General features: G+C 33.6%; 1 protein-coding gene across 1 annotated transcript in view; it reads right to left on the minus strand.

The window, feature by feature from the left end:
* LOC106478575 (protein dachsous-like) overlaps positions 1–24,363 on the minus strand; it is a 123,041-nt gene that overhangs the window by 27,714 nt on the left and 70,964 nt on the right. The window contains exons 2-8 of the mRNA XM_022382187.1: positions 9,014–9,200; positions 7,231–7,461; positions 6,409–6,645; positions 5,840–6,015; positions 4,060–4,888; positions 2,467–2,745; positions 951–1,955 (exon numbers count right to left, since the gene is read on the minus strand). Of these exons, the coding sequence (XP_022237895.1) occupies positions 951–1,955; positions 2,467–2,745; positions 4,060–4,888; positions 5,840–6,015; positions 6,409–6,645; positions 7,231–7,461; positions 9,014–9,200 (2,944 nt within the window). The remainder of the gene's footprint in view (positions 1–950; positions 1,956–2,466; positions 2,746–4,059; positions 4,889–5,839; positions 6,016–6,408; positions 6,646–7,230; positions 7,462–9,013; positions 9,201–24,363) is intronic.

Below are 24,363 nucleotides of genomic sequence, written 5' to 3' on the forward strand. Positions count from 1 at the left end.
TTCTTTGCTAAGGGTCGCTCGCCCGTCCACTCGGCATTGCTCTTTTGCGCTTGACTCGCGAACTGCGTTCTTTCTTTTTTATGAACACTATCCTTTTAGTTTAAAAACTATATGTAGCCTGCTCAAGAGTCAGATCTTCTCGCAGCCTATTTATCCATGCCCCAGGTGAACGTACTTCCAATGTCGTCTATCAAGAGGCTCTTCAGTAAATAAAACTAATTTTTTTCACAGATGTGTGATACACTACAAACAAACAAGTACAACTCATCACAATTTGACATTTTCCATTTTTTCTAAGTGACGCAGTTAACACATGGTCCACAGTATCTTTTGTTAACTTATATTTAATTGTTATAATAATGTACAATAAAAAATGTAAAATGTAATGTAAATAATGTACATGTAATTTGTTTGTTAATTGTTAAATTAATGTATTATTTATACACACAACCTGTACGAAGGACGAGTACACAGCTAGTGACAAGTAAAAATGTGTACCATGCCACCTCCAAATAAAACTTAATTCAAAATATTACTTGTTGTTCATTCAAATATATCCAAAAGTAATGTTTAGTTTGTGTTTGAATTTTAAAATAAACAAAATGTTAATGGAAAATACACTAAGTTTCAAATCCATAGGTTAAAATAATTGTAAAACAATTGTTCAACTACACTAACACTATTGGAATATATTTTAAGAAAGGCTGGTATTTGTACTGTATACATAAATAAGTGTATTATAATTATTATATCATTATCTTTTCACAACCAGACATGTATGAAAGAGCATAGGAAAAGGTACAGGTGAAGTACTGACATGATATCATTCACTTACCTGTAATGATACAACCTAGTAAAATTGATGTGATTTATTTCATAAAACAAATGTTATTTAAGAATATCTAACATGTAAAAATCAATTAAGAGAAAGCTTAACTACAAATATTTACCTGTTTCATGGTCCAGGGCAAAGTGGCCTTTTTCATTACCTTTACTAATGGTGTATGAAACATGGCCATTATCACGAGCATCTTTATCTGTAGCTATTATGTTAAGTAAAGGAAAACCTACAGGTTCATCCTCCATCACTTCAACTTGATTTCTTGTCTGGAACACAGGGCTGTTATCATTTTCATCTTCAATAATCATTTTACAAGTTACGCTAGTGGCTTGACGTTGTTCAACCTTCTTTGCTTGGTCAGTTGCAGTAACAACAATCGTGTACTCAGGGAACTCTTCATAATCTAATGTATGTGTTAATGTCAGCTCTCCTGTATTTTGGTCAATTTTAAAAACACTGGCTGGTGACTGATGAGTGATAGCATATTTTAAAAGACTGTTTACTCCACTGTCGTTGTCAGTAGCAGTAAATTTCCAGACATTTGAACCAGGTTCAGTGCTCTCAGGTATGGAGAAGATGATAGGGTCAGCTTCAAACACTGGAGCACAGTCATTAACATCCTCAATATCTACTTTCACACTTATCACACTGCTGCGGGGGTTAGTAGTACTGCTATCCAAGGCTTTCACTTGCAAGATATATTCAGGTGTCATCTCATAGTCAATCTCTCTCACCGTGAACAAGCTGCCAGAGGTTTTGTCAATATCAAAAACTCCATATAGGTTTCCTCCAAGAATGGAGTATGTGATCCGTCCATTTTCTCCACCATCTTGGTCCACTGCCTGTACTAATCCAACTTCTTCACCAACTTTAAACCCTTCAGCAATACGAAAAGTGAAGCTTGACGTGGGAAAAATTGGTTGGTTGTCGTTTAGATCTAGAACCTTTATCTTTAGTTGAAGAAAAGTCTCATGTTGGGGCAGACCATGATCACGAGCAACAACAGTTAAGATGTAAGCCTGTTGATCTTCATGGTCTAACACACGTTTTGTTGTGATGCGTCCTTGTGTTTTGTGAATGGAAAATACAGAAGAACCATCACTCTTCTCTGTCCCTACAGAAGTAGAACAAATTTATAAGTTTTTTTTGTTACTTAAGTTATATGTGGTTTTGTAAAATAAATCCAAGAATTACATGTAAGTTATGAAAAGTAACATTAATTTTAACATTATTTTGCTTCTTATATTGCTAAGCTATGCAGGTACTTTTTTTTTCACAATTTAATGAAAATTCATCTCACAAGATGACAGGATGTAACACAAAGTAGAGCAAATATTTTATTAAAATACCACAATAGGTTTTGTTATACAATAGACTTAACTTCAAATGAATCTTGTTAAAGTATCTTGTCATATTATTTTCTAAGCTATGTAAGAATACTTACAGAACTTATAAAGTGAAACTGCAAGAAAAAAAAAGGTCAGATGGAAGCTATATTTTTACTTTTTCTCTTTTATAGATGTTTCATGTACCTGTAAATCAGTTAACTACAAAGACAAAAACTAGTTTAAACAATGTTGAATAAGTACTTATGGTTCTTTAAGAATCCAGTGGAATTTACCTACCTGGCACAATATCATAAACAACTGAAGAGTTTTCTCCCTCGTCTGCATCTACTGCATGAACACGAACGGTTTCTGTTCCTTTTGGTTGTTCCTCTCTCACTTCTATTACTCTATCTGTGGGTTCCACAAATACAGGGGAATTGTCATTGACATCAGTCACTTGGACTTGTACTATGGCTTGACTTGATCGGGATGGTGTACCTTGGTCTCGCACTTCTGTGCTTAATTCATAAACAGGCTGCTTTTCTCTGTCTAAAGTGTGCTTTGTGTAGAGTTCACCTGATGAAAACAATAACCAAAAATATAATAGTTTACTTGTTTTTTAAATGTATATAATAAAGAATATGACCTATTTGTGTGCATAATATATATACTGCATGATACTCAGCTAATTCACAATACATACCCAGGTTTACTAACATATAAATAATCCTTAATAAGCAACAACTGTAGTATGTGACTTTTAGCTTATACAAGAGGCTGAGTACAGTATAATAAAAAGACTTTGAATATCCCAGTCACTAAATTATGTGACAACCACAGCCTATATAAAACTGCAGTGGAACATAATGTAACAGAACTATGTATATTTTGATATTGTTTAGTGTTTTGTAGGTAGTTTGATGCCACCAAAAACTGATCATTTTTTGGAAGGGTATGTAACAGCCTTTTCCAACATAAGATATTCATACGCACAGATCAGAGAATTTAGAATTTCCAAGATGGGGGGGCTATCCCTTGTACTTAATGGCATTGGAAGTCAAAGGAGTATGAATCAGCTTTAGGTACCAGGACTATCCAGAAAGAGAGCTGTAAAAAGTCATACCCAGCTGTGGTAAGCAAAGCATGCTAGCTTGTAAAGAGTGAGAATTCACCAATGCAAAGGTTAGTTACAAAAGCTATCCATGTAACTCAAGCAACAGTATATAATGCAATCAAGAAAGATCTCTGTCCACATACAAGGCCAACAAGATATGGGTTCATCAAGATAAATCTTCCAGTCATACCTCCCATTCAACCATCACATACCACAAGAAGCTAGAGAATGAAATAATATCTGTGCTATTTCTTACAAAGACATATTTGTCAAGTCACCAGACACAGCACTTATGGATTTCTGTATGACTAAACTGTTTAAATGGGTACTAGAAAACCATCATCCTTCAACACTAGATAACTTATGGTAAACCTGGAGGGGGGAAGAGTGTGCTTTGGATATGATAGCCTTAAGATGGAACCTTGTGCAATAGAAACTATGCTGCAGAACTATTGTCAAGGTGCAAAGTAATCACAAAGAACATAATCAGAGATGACAACATGGACTGTAACCACATGGAAAGGCTCCAAAATCATTTCAATATAATGTACTCAACTTCTGTATTTGCTATTTCATCTTTATGAAAAAGATGTTAAAATCTCATTGAATATAAAATTAAGCCATGTTTATGTCTTACCAACTGCATGACAATATGTGTAATTATTACATAAGTTTGTAAAACACAGTAATTCAATTATCTTTAGGTATACAACTTATACATTATGCAATGAACAAAAATATGTTGCTTCTGTGATAAGTGACTATAACAAGCATACCTGTGATAGGGTTAATCTGGAATGTATTGTTGGAATTTAAGAGGCTGTATCGTAATGATGCATTATTTCCAAGATCCTTGTCAGTGGCAGATACAGTTCCCACAAGTCTCCCTTTTTCAGTATTTTCTTCCACTTTAAAAACAAAATTTTTCTGAATAAATTCTGGATCATTGTCATTGTCGTCCAGGACATGTAGGAATACTGTAGTACTTGCTGTTTGAGAAGGACTACCATTATCCACAGCAAAGATACTCAGTGTGTATTGGTCACGTTCCTCACGGTCCAACATTTCTCTTAGATACAGAAACCCACTATTTGGAAAGATCCCAAACTTGTCACTGAGCTTACTATTGTTTAACTTATAAGTTAGCCTAGCATTATTTCCAGTGTCTTTGTCTGCTGCAGTAACTTGCAGAAACTGGGAATTCACTGGCAATGACTCTAAAATGTTTACATTGTATTCTGTTTTTATAAAAACTGGTGGATTATCATTAACATCCTGAACTTCAACCGTCAAAGTCATGGTGGAAGAAAGTGGGGGTACTCCTCCATCAGTAGCTCGAACCATTAAAACATATTGCTGCTGCTTCTCGTAGTCTAGGTGATGATAAACCATAATGCTTCCACTGTCTCTATCAATGCTGAAGACATCATGTGGCTCCTGCACTAGTTGATAATGGACAGCTCCATTCTTGCTGCTGTCCAAATCTTCAGCATGTGTCACATAAATAGGTACCTGTAACTCGGTGCTTTCTGGCACACTGATTGTCAAAGATGTGCTTTCAAAATAAGGAGAATTGTCATTCACGTCCCAAATTTCAATTTTCACCTATAAGAATTTTAAAAGAAACAGTCTTTGATTTACATTGTACCTTTTAATTAAAGATATATATATATAAATAAGTCTCAAGTCTTTACAAAGGTAAAAATTTCTGGTATTATTAAAACCTTAGACTTTTGTAAAATCACCCTAAAGAATAAAACAATACATGCTACTAACTACCAAAATATTCTATCACTGGATCTTAAAACAAGTAACCTTGGACTAACACAGAAGAAGTATATATCTAAAAAGATTAAAACTGATGCTACTAAAATGACTTGAATTCAACAGAAATCATTTCATATTAAACATTTTCTTATAATGAAAAACAGCATCAAAAAAAGTAACTCTACTGTGCAGAATATTATGCCTATTCGTTGGGAAAGAAAAACAGGAAATTTAAATGCCTCTAGTATGTAAAGTTTCTTAATACTTTCATGGATAAATAAATTCAAAACAGCACTTGTAAAGAAGTTCCTTACCAGAGATATTTTCAGATAATTCATATTCTTTCATTATTTACCCTACTCATAGCTCCTTGATCTAATGAATATGTTCATTGTGTTACTTTTTCATCTTGCAGGCTTTTTAATGCACATTTACCATTCCTTCTAAACAGCCATAAAAGAAAAAAGATTCTGCAACTTAATATAATTCTGCAGTTATGGTTCTCAATAATGTTCTTGTTTTCTATTAAAGTTTTCAAAATCACAGGACTGACCACATTTATATACATTCAAGAACATGTTCCTAAAGAAAAACAAATTGAACTAATATGCATTTTCAAAAATATCAACTTCCAAAGAATGTATATTTAGGAACAATATCCAAGAAATGTCACAAAGTATGGTGGCCCACATGTTTTCCCAAATTATTATGAGAAAATTTAAAAAAAAAATATTTTTATTTAGAAAAGCAAACAAAATATGTTATTTTGCTAATGTAGGATTTACTGACTTGTGTATGCCCATATGATGGAGGATGTCCACTTGTTGCTTGGACATTGAGCAACAAAACTGGATGAGTTTCATGGTCAATACTTCCTCTGGTAGCAATTGATCCTGAAACAGGATTAATTGTAAAGTAGCCCTCAGGATCTCCAGAATAGATGGAGTATTTGATCCCTTCACTATCTAAAATTGAAAAACATTAAAATATAGTTAAAATTTTCTCTTGGGCATCACTAATAAAATTGTAGACATTACCATTACCAGCTTTACATATAACTGATTATAATTTTTAAACACAATTTGGTCACATTTTTGTAAAAGATATATATCTGTATCCTTTATAATTCCTCCTGGAATTTTATAAGCTCAATTTTAAAATATAGAAAGACTGCTTTCCTTGATTATGTAAAGTAATTTGTTTGAATCTTAATTTGAAAAAACAAACTATAAACAAAACATATTTCAACATTATTTTGATCACAACAATGTAATAGTAACACTTTTATTAGTGGAGAAAGATCTTTATTTATGCTTTTACAAACAACCAGTTTTCTTAACCTTTTTAAATTATTGTACCTTGGTCAGTGCTGGTAGCTAGAACAGTACCAACTACAGTCTGGGCAGAAACATCTTCTCTTACAGAGAAACTATATCGTGCCTGTTCAAATATTGGTGGTTGTTGGCTTGGGTTGAGTATACTAACATAGACATGAGCATTGGTGTCAGAAATGAAACCTCCCCCATCTGTGGCCGATATAATTAGATGATGCATCTGAATATTTGTATCCAGTTGCCTTGTGACAAAAATCTCTCCTAAAAGAAATATTCAACTTTGTTTAATTTGCTTCAACCCTTGAGGTTTCTATTTTTTTTTCTTCTCAAGTAGGAGTATCAAAGGCTCTTTTTCACAAAAAATAGCTTTTGATGTACATTAACTTACATTGAACCATTTGATTTTGTTAGCATACAATATAGGTAAGTAAGAGAATATTATAACAATAAATATATTTTATGACAAACAAAGACATTTTTTTACCAAAAGTTACCTTTTGAAAAATAAACGAATAAAGTTAAGTTCTTCAACTGAGGGGCTATAGAAAGGAACAATCTATAATATAACTGGCTGCAAAAAAAGTAAATTTAAAAAAAATACAACAACAACAGAATATTAAGTTGAATTAAGAAGCTGACATTACAGAAATTATGATATAAAGATTTTTAAAAATAAAATTTATATATTTTTGCCTGCTTTAAATACTGCATACCCCTTTCCACTTAACACTAGCAAACTTGTATATATTTTTAATTCTAACATATCTATTCTCAGATAAGTTTGAATTTTTGTATAGGGTTGTAAGTTTGCACTGAATAACAAAACGAACGTTTTTGAATACTAACCAGTATTTTTGTCAATCCTAAAAAGCCCTTCGTTGTTCCCAGATTCAATGTGATAAGTAATATGCCCAAAAATGTCGGAGTCTGAGTCACTAGCTACAACTACAACAACAGGAGATGGAAAGTCGGTTTGTTCTCTTAAACTAACGTTGTATTCTCCAGGGTAAAAAATTGGTTTATTGTCATTGACATCAATAACTTGCACTTTAATCATAGCTGTCGTACTTAATCCTCCTGAAAAACGATGAAAAATGTAAATCTCCTGCAGTGCCAATTAATACTACACTTACAGATGTCAAAATAATTAACTTAAACAACAGCAACAAAAATATGAAAGTTATTATGTACATATAACATTAGTCTTAAAATCAGTTAAGTTCGTTTATTAAACAAATGTATAAAAAAACTCTGTAGCGCAAATACTTTCCATAGATTAGTAGTTTACCTATCAGTTTTTTCAGAAATATATATTTGCTATGATCATGCCCTATTTTACTTGGATGGCAATCATGCCATTAAAATTGTCACAGCTCCAATATATATTCCTTTATATCTTATATTTCCCCATGACCCTAGTGCATTCAGTTTCTTAACTATTTAGTTATTACACTGTCTGCATTCTACAAGAAGCAGAAACAATTTGGACAGAACTTTTACTGGACTTCTATAAAAGTAAAACAACAACTCTCTCATTGTTTAATTTATAGCTTCATATGTGTTTGAGTGTTTAACAAACACACAGTGCAGCTATTTCTTACGCTTGTATATGTTTAATTGAGTATTTTGAAATTTTTGGTAAATCACATGTAGGAAATGATAAAATTCTAGCACTTTCGTCGAGTATGACCTACCTTAATGAGGGATAAAAGAAAAATGATTTATTTTGTGTACTCAATATAACTATAAGCCCGTAAGGTTGTAATGTGACTGATTTTGTTACTACTAAAAAAGGAACATTTGAATGTATCAAAACACTTCATTATTCAAGAAAGATTACAGCAAAGATTCTACTAGCTAATTTTGCAAATCTCTGTTCTTAATGACATGTTTAAATTGGCGTTAATCCTCTCAAAATCAGGTAATTATTATAATATTACTTGGGTCTGGCATGGCATGGCCTGGTGGCTAGGGAGTTCGACTCGCAATCTGCGGGTTCGAATCCCCGTCACACTAAACGTTCTCGCCATTTCAGCCGTGGGGGCGTTATAATGTGACGGTCAATTCGTTGGTAAAAGAGTAACCCAAGAGTTGGTGGTGATGACTAGCGCAGATAGCCCTCGTGTAGCTTTGCGCGAAATTCAATAGAAACAAAGAATATTAGTTGGTGTCTGAAATAGTCCGTCACCCACATTTATGATTTCTGATATATCATATACGAAACATATTAAAATTGATCTAGTTTAATAATATTGCTTTATTTTTGGTAGACACTGTTTATTAAGAGCATTTGCGTCACTACACAGAGATTCTGTAACACTAAATTTCATTTAAATCGGCACTGTATATATTACCTGTAAGAGAATTACAAACTGCTAGGAACTGATACAGAATGTAGGAGTTGAGTAATGATGCAGTTCATCAAAAAGGTATTCTAATAATAATAATAATAATTATTTAATCTCTTCTCATTTTAAGTTTCACCTCAAACTAATTTTGTAATAGATAGTATTCGCCATGATTTGCCAAATAATAACTGTTAGCCCGTTTGAAAAGATTAACAATAAACATTAAGTAGTGAAATACAAATCAAAAATTACAATGCAAGTCATATTTTCTCACTACTTACCTCGATCAGTCGCAAGAACGGGTATCTCGTATGAATTCCTTAGTTCATAGTTTAAAGCTTTTCTGATACACAATTCCCCACGATCAACATGCACTGTGAAATCTCGCGAAAAGGCCGTACCTTTACCACCACTCAACGTGTAGTTAACCATGGCGTTGACCCCACAGTCTGGATCTGTTGCTGAAACCTGAAAGCATGAGAAAAATAATGACTAACTTCATTTTTTTAATTTATATTCGTATGACTTTCATTGTTTTGGAATAATTAATTTTGAGACTTTCTATCGATGGTATGCTCGTAATGTGCGTTCTCGTGAAATGTTCAGAAAACGATATCTTATTGTCGTAAAATTATAACTTTCAACGCAAATAAATTGAAAACAAACAGATGGTTAAAATCGCTGTAAGGGAAATATATTTATGTGGTCTGCGTTTTTCGGCCGAACGGTCTTCACGAAGATCGATGAAGGTCGTTTGGCCGAAGCGCTGACCACCTAATTCTGAGCTAACGATGGTCGTTTGGTCAAAACATTGACCATTTCCTTCACAGCGACTTTAATAATTCCACTGAATTGTCATATTTCATCACACTCTAGCTGCCTTTTATTTTTCATTCACTACGAAGGAACCACGAAATAATTCTCACGAAATTAAGTGCAAATGTTTTACGTAAACTTTGTCGCAGTGAAAAGCAGGTGTACGATATTAAAAAGTTTTTTGTTTTTAATTAAGCACAAAGCTAAACAATGAGCTATCTGTGCTCTGCCCATCACGGGCATCGAAACCCGGTTTCTAGCATTGTAAGTCCGCAGACATACCGCTGTGCCACTGGGGTGTTTTGTTGTTGTCGTTAAGCACAAAGCTACATAATGGGCTATCTGTTCTCTGCCCGCCGTAGGTATCAAAACCCAATTTTTTGCGTTATCATGAACCACACAACCATAATAAAAAGTACGGGCAAAAAGCACCTTTAACAGTAAAGATTCAGTTCAAACAACACTTTAAAGCTTTTGTTATTGACTGCTAAGACAGTACACATATAAAAAAGCACGTATGTTAGACATACAAAAAAGAAATTCCTCTAAAAACGGCCAGTTTCTAATTTATAAATTTTATTCTCTTGCCTGCCTACAACAAAAACGGCTTGGTATATTGCACCCAAATCTTGTGTAAAATAGTAAGTAAGGTACTACGAAGGTGGTAGAGGTATTCATTTGTTTCTTTTTTATTTTACGCAAGCTAAAAACATTATGATTCTAGTGTAAAACTATATTATCATTACCCCTTGATGTTAGCTTTCCTACAAATATCTGGTGTTCCTTTAAAACGCGTACAGGGTGAAACAGGAATTACCAGCCAATAAGAGATAAACATTAGATGACTAACATGTAGATACTCATTGTTTTGTACACTGTACAATTGGTGTCCTTACAGAGCCAAACCCTATATTATGTAAAAAGTGAAGGAGTTAAAAAAAATACACATAATATTAAATTTTATTATACACATTCGTAGATGAATTACTTTAAAAGACCCGAAGCTTTATTTAAAGAGATGTCTTAAATGTATAAGTTTTATTTGAAAAGGCTGTTTTTCTACTAGTAAAATTTTATACGCCCTTAGTGGAGGTTGTGTCTTAGTCTAGGCATATATTTGCCCATTGCTATGTATTATATAGAGATAGAACTTAGTTACACAGAAGCTATAAATTCTCACTATATTATCAAACAAATCTCCACGATAATCTCCAGCTGCAACTTAACATTTTACATCTCGAATTAATGCGATCAAATAAACAATAGCTACAGTAAATCATCATGTACCGTATCAGCTAGCTTCTAGCTATGTTTATTATCATTACAATGTAGAAAGGTAGCTACCATATCCAGTAATCCTTTGCTCATAGTTGAGATAAATAAATGCCAACAAACGAGATAAATAAAAAATTTGCAGGTTTATAAAATTTCCAATTTTTTTAAATGTGTTGTAAACCACCATACTTACCGTTGAGCCAACAAGGGAAGGTAGCAGTAAAAAGTAATTTCAAAATCTTAAAAATAAAGAATGACGTTACAAATGCATTTTATGAAGTAGCACTTTTACACAATTAACGGAAATCGAATTACACCATTTCCATTATTACATATCATTGGTTGCAATTTTTAACTTAGTTTGGTTACTTTGGTTACTTCAACTCCAATTATTGAAAAGTAAATCTGCACGCTTTACATTCATACTTTATCCTAAAATCTGTTGAGCTCAATGTTAAAATACATCAACAGTTTGTTTTGCTTTCATTAAGAACACTTTCCTCTGATAACAAGTACAAAATAAAAGGTTGCATAAAACATGACAAAAATATATTCATAAATAATATGGTGACCTATTTTAAAGCGCACAGAACCATAAACTGAAGAATAAAGATTAAACCTCTTTTGCACTATCAATTAACTTATAAATAAATTTAGCACTGAAAGTATTTCCTTTATTAATAACATACTAATCAAAAGTAGAAGATGCCAATTGACTGATTCATATCTAACTCATACTTGTTACTGTCGTCTTTCTAGTGTAACATACAGCCAAGCTTCAAACCATTGGATACAAAAAAAAAAAGAGAGAGAGAGAAATACGATAGGCAGGTAAAGTCCTGAAATACAATAACTCATAAGTGCAATTTTAAAAGACTGAAAACGAGTTCAGACGGTCAAGTTTTTCCCACCAGGGTGCTTCACTCCTTATACGTCATTATCTAACGAGGTACATTGAAAGTAACTTAAATTTCTCTGTGGGCCCCTTTCTAGTTTCTACGTGGTGTTTCGAATAGTCACTGTGAGAATAGCGCGCAATGCCTTCAGGGAGCCTTAGAATACGTTCAGAAAACATCAACTCTTACAGAAGCAATTACATTTCACCTAAAAGCAGTCATTGGCCAAGAAAATCGCGTGAAAAATGACTCAAGCTACTAAAAAAAAATTACATAATTTTCATCATTTCAAGTTATGATTTTAGCGAAAGAAAAAGAGAAAATAAAAAACGCATAAAGGTTGGCGCTGGATACACCTTCTTCACTTGCGCAGAGGGTGTTATCAAAGAGTACACCTGGAATAACATTTAGAAAGCTTAACAAAAACGATAAATCGCCAGTAGTTAAATGTTTAGTATAAAAGTTATTATTTTTATCCAAACAGTTTTTAAGACATCCACTGATACAGATATTTAGTTTAATACAAGCAGTATATTTGAAAAGTTGCGTTTATAAAGCGTATCTTTTTATAATACATTATTTGTCCTTATACTTCCCAGGGATGTCTTTGTTTTGTTCTATTTACGTTAAGGAATTTCCCTTAATTTTATGCAAAGTTTCACATTTTCTGTGGCGTCTCTTCAACCAAGGAAACTTCTAACAGTACATCTATGAGACTGTGAGGAATAAATTGTTCTGTTATCACTCCGTTGCGATCGGTATTATCGGAGTGGAGGCCCTGTTTCGCTAGTCGTGGACAAGACGTATCCTACAGAGCGTCCATCTACACCTAAAACTAAGATGTTCCACACAGACTGCAGAAAGAGTTTAATGTTCGTTCGAAGCGAGAGCGATAAATCTACACGCGACGTTGCCGTCGGGGCCCGCACCCAAGTTCAGGATCTTCGTCGGCCATGCAACTGTAGTTCAGGGCTGAATCTGAAAAGAGGAGGGTCATTAGCGTGCTCTCTGTTTCGATAGAAGTCTGAGACTCAGAAACTGATAAAACTTGGGCTGACACGGCTTTGGGAGTGATAAGTGTCATTTCGGCAGCAACGTAGACTCCCTTAAGAATACAGCTTACAGCAAAACAGCTCTTCTGTTGACATTTCAGATAAGCATTTCCTAGTTACCCTGCTATCCATATAGCCTTAGCATCAACTACTTCAGGTACTGTTAATAATTATCCTGCTATCCATATAGCCTTAGCATGAACTACTTTCAGGTACTGTTAATAATTACCCTGCTATCCATATAGCCATAGTACCAACTACTTTCAGGTACTGTTAATAATTATCCTGCTATCCATATAGCCATAGTACCAACTACTTTCAGGTACTGTTAATAATTATCCTGCTATCCATATAGCCATAGTACCAACTACTTTCAGGTACTGTTAATAATTATCCTGCTATCCATATAGCCTTAGCATCAACTACTTTCAGGTACTGTTAATAATTACCCGACTATCCATATAACCTTAGCATCAACTACTTCAGGTACTGTTAATAATTACCCTGCTATCTATATAGCCTTAACATTAACTACTTCGGGTACTGTTAACAAAAATTATAGTATTTTCTAAATATGCTGGAAATTAAACTATAATATCTACTCAAACGTACAAAACACAGCTGAAGTTACTGAAGGATTCCAAATATATTTTCATGAGTAAGCACAACAAACGTGAGGGCTGTCATTTGCCGTAATTTTTTAGAACGGTAAATGAAGCGTCCAGTTTTCAGGCCATATAAAACATTTTTAAATGGTCAATTAATATAAAAGCAAGTAAAAGTATACTTTCAATCTAAAACATGTCTTCGAAACCACTTTGCAATAACTTTTTAAAGAACTAAGTTTCAAGAAAACGCTCTATGCCATCGTGAAACACAATATATTGAAACTACACAAACTGTATCACATAAACAGTCAAACCCAACTTTAATTACAGTTTGAAAATTTATGTTATGTGTTTCATTTTCTTATCATCTCTAACAGGTCAGCAATTAACCCGTATATTTCATATATAAGTCAAAAGGTGGCGCTACATCATAATAGACACTTAAAAAATACATGTCAATTTAAATCGGGAAATATGTAGGTGAGATATCAAAAGAAAAAACTTTATTTTTATGATACAAAGTACATAATCACATGATATAAAAGAACCATCAAATACAGTTTCAATCATATTAATATCCAACCTTTAAAATAAAATCACATCTTAGGGCTTTTTGTACTGAAATCAATAATTAAAAGAAAAATCTTTTATTCTAATCCCGTGTTTCACAAAATTAGCGACATCTATGTAGGAAAAAAAACCGTCAACAAATTTAGTTTATTAGATGAATTGTGACATTCTTTGAACGTGCATCTGAACAATCAAAACGTGAAATGAGAAAATTAGGGTTACTTAAAAGGTGACACAAATGTGTTCATACAACTAGAATGACGTATTTTATAGCATATGCCAAAATCAAGCATCATACAGCTGCAAAATATGAGTTTTTGCATAGAGGACCCAGCTAGATTTGATGACCACATAACACTCAGTCACGAAGACTTGTACTTTCCTCCTGAAAGTCACCACCCAGGCTGTAGTTTTAGCCCTACGGCCTATTTAAAATCCCTATCTGAACCTGTTAGTATCTTTCCCACTGCTCGGAGCATAAAAAGTAACAAGCTCAAAGGATCCAAAACAGTCAAAACGCTTTAACCAGAACCTAGATAGGGGATTTCAGGTTTCATAGTAGCCACAACTTTGAAAAAAATGTGCCTTAGAGCGTTTTACAAAAAAAAAAATGAAGGAAGAAAGGAAGAGAACAAAATGAGATAATGTGGAAATATGAAACATTTAAGTGTTACAACTCTAATACGTCTAACGAATCAAAGTACTTGCGCATATTCACATATCCAGATATATGCTAATATTTCCATGGTACATAATAACGATGGGTGATGTATTTTTTTACCAATGACTGTTTATTCCACTATTTCTATGCACATAATAACATTCAGTTGTATATCCTTATTTCCAGTTACGCGTGATAATAAGATGCTGTTTGTCCTACAGTTTTTATTGTACATAATATACCGTGTATCCTTATTTCCAGTTACACCTGATAACAACACGCTTTCATTCCATAAACGGAACCATGAAGTCCTCGCCCTCCTCCGAAAAAAAAAGAAAAAGATATTTCAGAGTATACAATTTAAAGATCTTTCATTTCGTGAAACATAGATGTGACAACTTTTATTGTGTGTTACATCAATATACTATATCACACTATATCTATTGCAGTTGTGTTGATATATAACGTGTTACACTACTCTTTGATGACAAAACACGGTGTATTACAGTACTTTCTATTGTATATGATAGGAACAATTGGTGCAGCCTATTTTCTAGTTCATTGCTAATAATAATTTAGTGTATCCTATTACTTTGGTAGTGTTATTACGTATGTAAGAAATGCATATGTGACTTTTTTAAAATAACACGTGTCTAGCATGCATTACATAGGAATGGGAGTCCTTTCCTAAAACATCGGTCTTTTTGTTTGCAGTGTACCAACAGAAGTGAGGCAACAGTGTTTTATTGATTGGAAAATAAGGTTTAGAGCTAATGTTTCTTACATATTATAGTGACAATGAATCTTGTGACAAAAGTAAATGGAACTAGTAATTCATTTCAAAAATAATTGAAAATAACAACAACAAAATAACCTTTCATAATGTTGGGGTAATCGTTTGACCCCCTCTCTTTCTGGCTACGCCCATGACATATGTTATATATATATATATAAACAAAAAAAAACAACTAATATGCGTTTGCGGTTACATTTAATTTTTTTTTGTTTATATATTATGCTTGACGTGTGAGAATTGCAATGGATAAGAGTTCTCTTTAAAATGGCATACTAATTTCACGGAAAACATAAGAAATTTGTTTGACGCCCAAAAATGTACCAACCCGGCCTTAAACCTTTTCTGAAGTTTTAACATTACAGATGGTGGATGTGGATACTAAATACAATTTGAAAAGAATATGAAAGACAATACCCAAAAGAAAACTGTGTTTAAATTATGTAAGACACTAGAAAGATCATCATACAACAAAGAAAGCTACTTCGTGATGTTTGCTTGGATTGAAGATCGCTGCCTGGGTACAACCATCCTAAAAAAATACCTTTTCTATTGTCGTTGATTACAGGTATTAGAAGAACTGGGCGTATGGAATAAGCTTTTCATTTCACTATCGGCAACCCAACTTGGGTTTAGTCCAATCTAATGGTATTCATCTATGTCATGGTTTGAGTGTGAGCTTTATTCTACGGATTTTCGTAACACCTAATAGTACAGCACACTTTCATCCAGCGTTCTGGGTAGTCATCAAGATTGGAACATTGTGCGATAAAAATTCCTTCAAAATACCTGTTGTTAATTCCTTTTTTTGTTTTGTTTTGTCCTTCTTTGGATTTTGAAGTCACTGAAGCGGGAAATAAAACCTAAAAAATTACCACTGTGGGGATTAATAGATGGGTAGAACCTCTACTTGTTTTTTTCCCTTCCTTCATCTTTGTTGCATACTGCAAAACTAAGCAGATCAAGAGAGCTATGGGTCGAAGCAGTATATCCGTAAAGATACTACTTCAAAAGTGTATATCAACTCAATGAGATCCAAGTCAACTAGCGACAAAAATTAACTATTTCAACACTTCCTCACAATTTTAAAGAACGTTAGATACTTATTAAACAACAAAAAATAAAATAAAACTATTATCTCGTTAAAAGGTACTGAATAAATTTCCTTTCACATGAGAAATGATACACGTTTCCTTAGATAGAGTGTCATCAGAATAATTCATTAGATTATGTAGATTAGTATCTAGATCACTGATGAATCTCGGTCCTATATAACAACTTCTGAAATAGATAAATCTGTTACCGAGGGTAATTTGGGAATAGTTAATAATTTATTGAGGAATTTTGATATCCAATCCTCAATAAAAAATACACACCTTCATAACATTAAATTATAAACAAACACAAAATGATTATCTATAGAATTAGTAAAGCAAATTTGTGATAGAGATGGTAAGTAGCTGAACTTAGGAATATTTCTCTAGCGTATAAGCTAATATTACAAAACAAACCTTTATATACTTACTCTGTATATTATATATATTGTAACCACGTTTTTGTCCTTCATCTAGTGCATGAATAAGATCATTATAAGGGCAATACGATACAAACCATGCTATATTGACAGAAATCATTAAAACTAAGAGCACATCAAAATCTTTGAAAAATAGTAACCAACTTTATTATTATTATTATTATTCGAGCTCTAGGCCTCACTGAATTTCGAGAAATACCACGGGATTTCAAATAATTTGCTAGAAATGCGAAACTACGGGAAATGTCAGTACATTAACCCACTGGATGTAGTTCTTCGTGATTAAAGCACTATACTGAAATTCGAGTCGCGAACCTTTTAACTGCTGAATGCTAAGCCTATAGTCGTCAGGTCCCACCAAGAAGTATCGTGTGATTGTGTATTTTTTGTTCACTTTAAATTTAGTAACACGTGCCACCTCACCTGTAGTGCTGTGAAATTCCATATACATATTTCTTTTTTTGTCAAATGGATTTGGCATTAATGTTTGCCATTCTTGAAGCGTGTGCCATATAGATTCACAACTTCTATCCTAGAATATGCGTGGACATGTTTCAACGCTTTTCGCAGTAATCGTATGTGGATCAAAAGAAGCCGATTAATCTTTTATTGCACTTTATAACGTACAGGTAACAAATCTATCCTTCTTATTTACTACACATACAAATGCTTCAGTTCTGTAATTGAATTCTCGTACTTCCAACTAACAATCTAAATAAACCATGAAATTTTGTTTCCACTGTGTTTTCATAATATTTGCAATAGGGGATTAATTCCAAAAGTTTGTGCCTTGTCAAAATTTTGGTTAATTCTTCTGTAAAATAATAAGTAATAAAATAAAAAAAAACAAATGAGCATACTGTAGATTTAAGGATTTGAAATTCTGATCCTGAAGTCAACAGCAACAGAAACCTCAAAATTCAGGCATTGCTATCCCTAGCTCAGAACTACTGATCGGAGGAAATACAACTGCTGTGGTTTAAGTAGATTTGAGTGATTACTTATGTCAAAGAAACCAACTGTATTTAAATATGTGCTAACAAATATCGCTTCACCTACCATAAAAAAAAACATCCAACACAGTGAAGAATTAACATGTTTCATTCATTTCAAGTTTCCATTTTCATTTTTGAGTGTATTCCGGTATCGTAATAAGTTGATCAAACTACAAAATTAGGCTACAGAGTGCATTTTTTAAACTTTCTATCTGGGGAGTTCTTTTTGTTACAGTCTTAAGTAACACAAGAGAAGAAGAATATAAAGAAAGAACTTCACTTTTAAATATATGTTGGGAGAATTAACACTTTCTGCTAAACCTACATCAAAATGCTCAAGTCTCCCGAGTTACTGTGTAAAAAACTGTACTATTCGAGGGTGAATTAAGCTGTAAGTATTCATGCGTGATGTTGATATTGTGAAATTCTGTTTACAAGAGTGGGGTTCGTATTGTCAAACTTTGAATTTAACTGCAATATTCTTGGTGTGTCCTGAATCCTAATTGTAAACTGGTAGGTACAGCAAAAGTTTTAAACTACCTTCGGTTATACAATACCACGTGAACTACCATCAGGTGGCCTGATCTCCTGATCGGAATTTAGGTCTTGTGACCTAGGAGGGTCAGGTACTCTGAGACCTCTTCCTCCCTATCAGGTGGTTAACAAACTATGATTTGTTTTGAATTTCGCGCAAAGCTACACGAGAGTTATCTGCGCTAGCCGTCCCTAATTTAGCAGTGAAAGACTAGTGGGAAGGCAACTAGTCAACATCACCCACCGCCAACTCTTGAGCTACTCTTTTACCAACAAATGGTGGGATTTACCATGGCTGAAAAGGCGAGCATGTTCGGTGTGACGGGGATTCGAACTCGCGACCCGCAGATTGCGAGTCGAGCGCCCTAACCACCAGGCTTAAAAAGAATACATTTTTCAACTTCACATATAAAGCATAGAAAATCAAACTCTTAATTTAGGTTTGTTCTTTTTCAACATATCGAAGAGGTTTTTCAACTTTTAACATCTACAATTGCTCTCAAAACACGTCGTGAGACCTTTGACACTGCAAAAATAAAATGTTGATTTTTGCAAATCAACTTATAAGAAAAAAAATGGGATTGGTAAAGAAATAAGTTCGCCCTAACACAAGGGATGGCGACTCGTAAAAATGTGGACAATAGTGACTTACCCCTAAACATGTGAAAAATTACTAGTCGTGAGCTACAAAGTACTCATAACTTGTGAATCACGACGCGCGCTGCATGAAACCTCAACCAGAATTATCATTTTAGTTGTCTCTAAGCCAACCTTATACCGCCATCACAAGCTTTGGACTAATGTCACGCAAAACAGGCTTTTACTTGCTAAAACACCGAACACGGAAACAAGGAAAGAAAAAAAATGAAATAAATGAAGTGCTTCTGAAACAACACGAGTTTCACACATGTTGAGCATGTCGAACGTGTATGAGTATAGTGGAAGTTTAATCGAGAAAGCAACACACCCCTAGCGGCGTTTGTCGTCATGAGACTAAGCCTAATTTAAACCTCTGACTCTCAATGGGTCAGTGATGATTAAGTAAAGTGGACAAAAGGGATTTACAACAATCAGCGAACCCGCAAAGCAAGAGGAAAAAGCCAATCCGATTAGAAAAAGCGAAAGAAAAAAAAATCTAAAAGCCTACGCACGTGCTGTAACTCAGCGGGACGCTTACTTTTACATCCACATGTTAACCTCAGCTCAACTTGCCGCACAAGTTCAGCGGACTTGGTTCCACAAGCTGATAACATACTCTACCTTGCTTTATACACCCCCTACCCTTTCACTTACAATGGCACACAAACACGTGATCTCTCTGTTTCCTTTGGTGGACTCTCTCTTTTAGCATATCACGAGCTTAGCTTTGAAAGTTCTGAAATGTATTATATTCTAGTATGAAAACAATGTTGTTTAAGAACAATTCTTAATTTCGAGCGCTGTATTACTTTGATTGATTAATCACAAAATGCACAATGTTTGATTAACTTTTTGCTAAATCGATATCTATGTTCACTAAATCTACGGCAATTTTGAAATCGATTAATTGTTTTCATAAAATCGAATCGGATAACCGTCGGCCATTTTGAATCCAACATTATAAAACATGACGAAGGTACGGAAATAGTAAAAACTAAAAAGTAGAGACAATATAGTTAATATATATATATATATCATTTTTTAAAAATAATATGTCTGCATAGATTTATTCTTGATTTAGTGAATCAAATTGTATTGTATTGTGTAAATAACTGTTCAAAAATGCAATCTAACGTGTACAACTCACACCTGTCGTAAGTCACGTAAACACGTAAGAATTACCGAAATAACTCAATTTAATCGAATATATAAATTTTTGTTTGTGTTGTTCAGGGATAAACGTATGTATTCAAACAAAATTAATCTTTCTGTTTCTGAATAGAAACGATTATCGATTTTATGATATAAAAATCTATTTCCGTGGGAAGTCGAATCGGATTCGATTATCCGAGTAATCGTCATAGCCCTAACTCTGACAGAAATATTTATCGATAAATTCATATGCCAGTTTATTTAGTAAAACAGGAACGTTGTACGTGTAGCACAAACACAATATATAATATCTTTTTCTGATATAAAGAAGTACGGTAAGGATTTAATTCAACGTGTAATGTGTGATCAAAGTTTGTTCTAACACTTGAACTTAACAATCCCTTGATTTTAAATTAAATGTAAAAATACGATAAAGAACAAATCCTTAACGTTTGTTTGATCTAACACTTGAACTTAACAATCCCTTGATTTTAAATTAAATGTAAAAATACGATAAAGAAGAAATCCTTAACGTTTTGGTATTTAAAACAAGTATTTAGTTAAAACCAAGTTGCATTTAGTAGTAGGTGCAACCCTATCGTCAAAATATCGACGGCATACAATCAATATAAAAATCACTGATAAGTCATTTCTCATTTACCAAACGAATGTCCCCTGGTGGGACAGCGGTAGGTCTACGGATTTATAATGCTAACATCGGGGATTCGATTCCCCGGGGAGGACACAGCAAATAACCCATTGTGGTTTGCTCTAAAAAAAACCAAATATATATTATGATAATGTTATAACTAAGCGCCTAAAAGAGAGAATTATTATTTTTAAATAGAAACACTCCTTCAGATTATCATGATTTGAACGTTAAAATATATGAATGCTTTAGATGAAAAACAGTTTTGGAGTTACTCCTAATGTTTTTATCGAATTCAAAAATAGTTTACCTTCATGAACCATAACCTAAAAAAAAAGGACGAGGTGCTTAATTAAAGCTTAAACACGTCATAAAGAATCTTCGTTGTTGTCAAATAATTATTTCTGCAGTTAAAATTCTTTCTTACAGTACCTGTTATTAAATAGCAAAACAGTAAATTAAAAACAGGCTGTATAATTTATGCTGCCTCAACAAAATAAGTATTCTAAACAGTCGGTTCTGGGGAAATTAAAAAGTAAGTTAAAATAAAATCTGTCAATCAATGTTGCCACACTGTATGCCAAGGCCAACACTGTCTAATAAGGTGCTATAGAAGCAGAGAGAATTGACGGAATGTCTGGAAATAAGGCCATTTCTATTCGAATGTGCTACAGAATGAGTTTGTGGCTCAACGGTTCGCGCAACTTGTTCAACCGGACTGATTAAATTTGGAGTTAATCCTACGAGTCGGCAACAATTGCTGTAAACAGAAAATTCGGCTTGACCCATTGGTGAGGATTACATGAAGTCTACTGGCTCCTCAAGAGTTCCCTTAAACTTGAAGGTTAATCTTCAAGTGACGACGGGTCTAGAGAAGACATCCAAAACGTTTAATTATTTCAAGCAACCAGCCCAGAAGCTCTCTTGCTCTCGGGGGCGAGTGTGCATATTACATTAAACTTGTGCGTAAGAGCCCTCTGTTGAATTCATAAAGACGTCAATGATTGCTTAAGTTTTTCTACCCCGATTAATTCGCAAAACAATTTTATTTAACTACCAGACCGTACAAAGCACTCAAACCCTGTTATTACACAGATTACTCTACATCTAAAAAAAAAAGAAAAAGACCTTGCGTGGAGGCTTCGTTACGATGAGCCCTGAAAGAAGTTAAACAGCGGACGACACAGACCTTTGTCCAATGGACTGCTCAATCCATGAACTCTTCACACAAAATGAAAATACTTAGCATGAGAAAAAACCTCTGTAAATAGTTAATTTTATAAAACTAACTGATCCTAATTGTTATTTATAGATCAAATTCTTTCAAAAAAGGAATTCACAATGACCAAAAGTGAACATAACTATCAATCTACTTGCACGCATCCCGGCCTGTTGACGTATCTGAAACACAGTAAGGACAGAAATAGACTTGAATAAACACATTTTCAATGTTTGAAATTCAAGCTGTTTTAATAAGTTTGTTTTTTTCTTCTTCTCTATCATCTGTCTAACAAAATATCGAGCAGTGAGACGACTTTTCTCAGAATGGACACTATAAAGCATAAATTATTTGAACCAAAACAAAACATCATAAAAAAAGATGTCAATACCAAACTGGTTACTTAAAGTAAACAAATAGTGTATGTTGTCTTTAGAAATGATTTCTTCGGCTGATGAACTATATGTGCGTGTGTTCTTATATTTTCGTCATTTCAATATCTCACTTTTTTTATTTTCGCACACACACAACATCACTCCACTATTTCTTCAAAATTACTTCTATTACTGTTTATAAATATTTATTTCATGACCGCCTAGTTCTTATTTGTTTTTTGTTTTTTTGTAATTGTGATCGCCACATTGTTTTTAAATTTTCTTGTTAGTATTCATCCACAGTCAGATTCGAATCATAAAACTCAAGAGTTGAGTTTTCGAAAGTCAAAGCTGAAAACGTTGTTGTTACGAAGTTTGGAAGAGTGAGTATTTCCGAGTGGAGAGGTTCTTCGCTTAGAAATTCCACACTTAGGTTAATACTCAGGATCTATCTTTATCAGAACCGGTAAAGTCAGTGTTTTCCCCTTTCCTCTCCCCTTCTTCAACGACGCCCTCTTGATGACAGCAGGGGTTGGTGTCCAGATTAGATTAACGCCCATTTTAAATGACAGCCATCTTGACTCGATACACCAGTCTCGGTACGTTTTTCACTATTGTGTTGTTGTTTTTTTTACACCCTAAAGATTTTTTAATAACTTAAGTGAATCACTAATCAGAAGAACAAATTATGAATAGGGTTGTTAATATATGCATAACTCGAGATAAAAACAACTAAACTAAAACAAATGCTACTTTTAGTTTACGTTTCGAGCTAATGATCATTGTCAGACTTACTTAACAAAGTTTGATTGTTTCAGAATTTCACACAAAGCTACAAAAGAGCTGTCTCTGCATAACCGTTCCTAACTTCGAACTGATAGGCTATATCAGTGCTTCTCAAACTTTTTCACAACAGTTCACTCACTCCAGTTCGAGAAAAGACAAAGGAGTGCTAAATTAAAATGCAAAATTCTTTATTATGACTCAACTATACATCAAACTACAACTAGAATGAATACAACATAAAATAAGCAAAACTCCTGGGTGAACCATTCATCTAGTTGAGAAGCACTGGACTAGAGGGAAGGGCAGCTGGTCAACAGCACCAACTGCCAAGTGATTTAATATACACAAATAACTTAATAATTACTCTAATATACTTTCCACTTTTTATGCATTTAACATAGAAGCTATCTTTCCACAACACAGTAATAGGTATTTTCGTCGTGGTTATGATTTATATTAAAAACAATAAGAACATCATCAAATTAATATGGACTTGGAGTTTGTTTTCTTAAACAGGTTCATTAATACATGACTAATTAGCTTTACCGTCAACATGACTATTTTGTTTGATAGTGATTTTGTTTCTCTGGCCTTTAGTAAGTCTCTTATCGAGGTTTCAATCACATCACTTCACAATTCCTTGATTTTAAATTAAGTTTGAAAATATCATAAAGTACAAAGCCTTATCGTTTTAGTATTCAAAAAACGTTGTTAGTTGAAACCAAGGTGGATTTAGTAATAGGTGCAACCCTATTGTCAAAATATTGGTGGCATAAAATCACTATTAAGTCATTTCTCTTTTACCAAGAGAAATAAAAAAGATAATATTATACAAACAAATAGAGAAACATCCCAGCTGAGTTCACATGAACTTTAACAACAACCTTGTTCCTCATAGGATTTCTAATAAAAACATTTTATTTAATTATATGCAGCTGTAATCATGTTCTGTTATCAACACGTGAAATTCTCAAACGAAAAGCGAATTTATTTGATATTTTCGTTTATTTCAACAACAAATAAGAGGTTGTTTTTTCCCCCATTCGCTAGTGTTGTTGTTAACGATTTATCGCTAAGC

The sequence above is a fragment of the Limulus polyphemus genome, unplaced genomic scaffold (assembly GCF_000517525.1).
Source record: "Limulus polyphemus unplaced genomic scaffold, Limulus_polyphemus-2.1.2 Scaffold227, whole genome shotgun sequence".
NCBI lineage: Eukaryota > Metazoa > Arthropoda > Merostomata > Xiphosura > Limulidae > Limulus > Limulus polyphemus.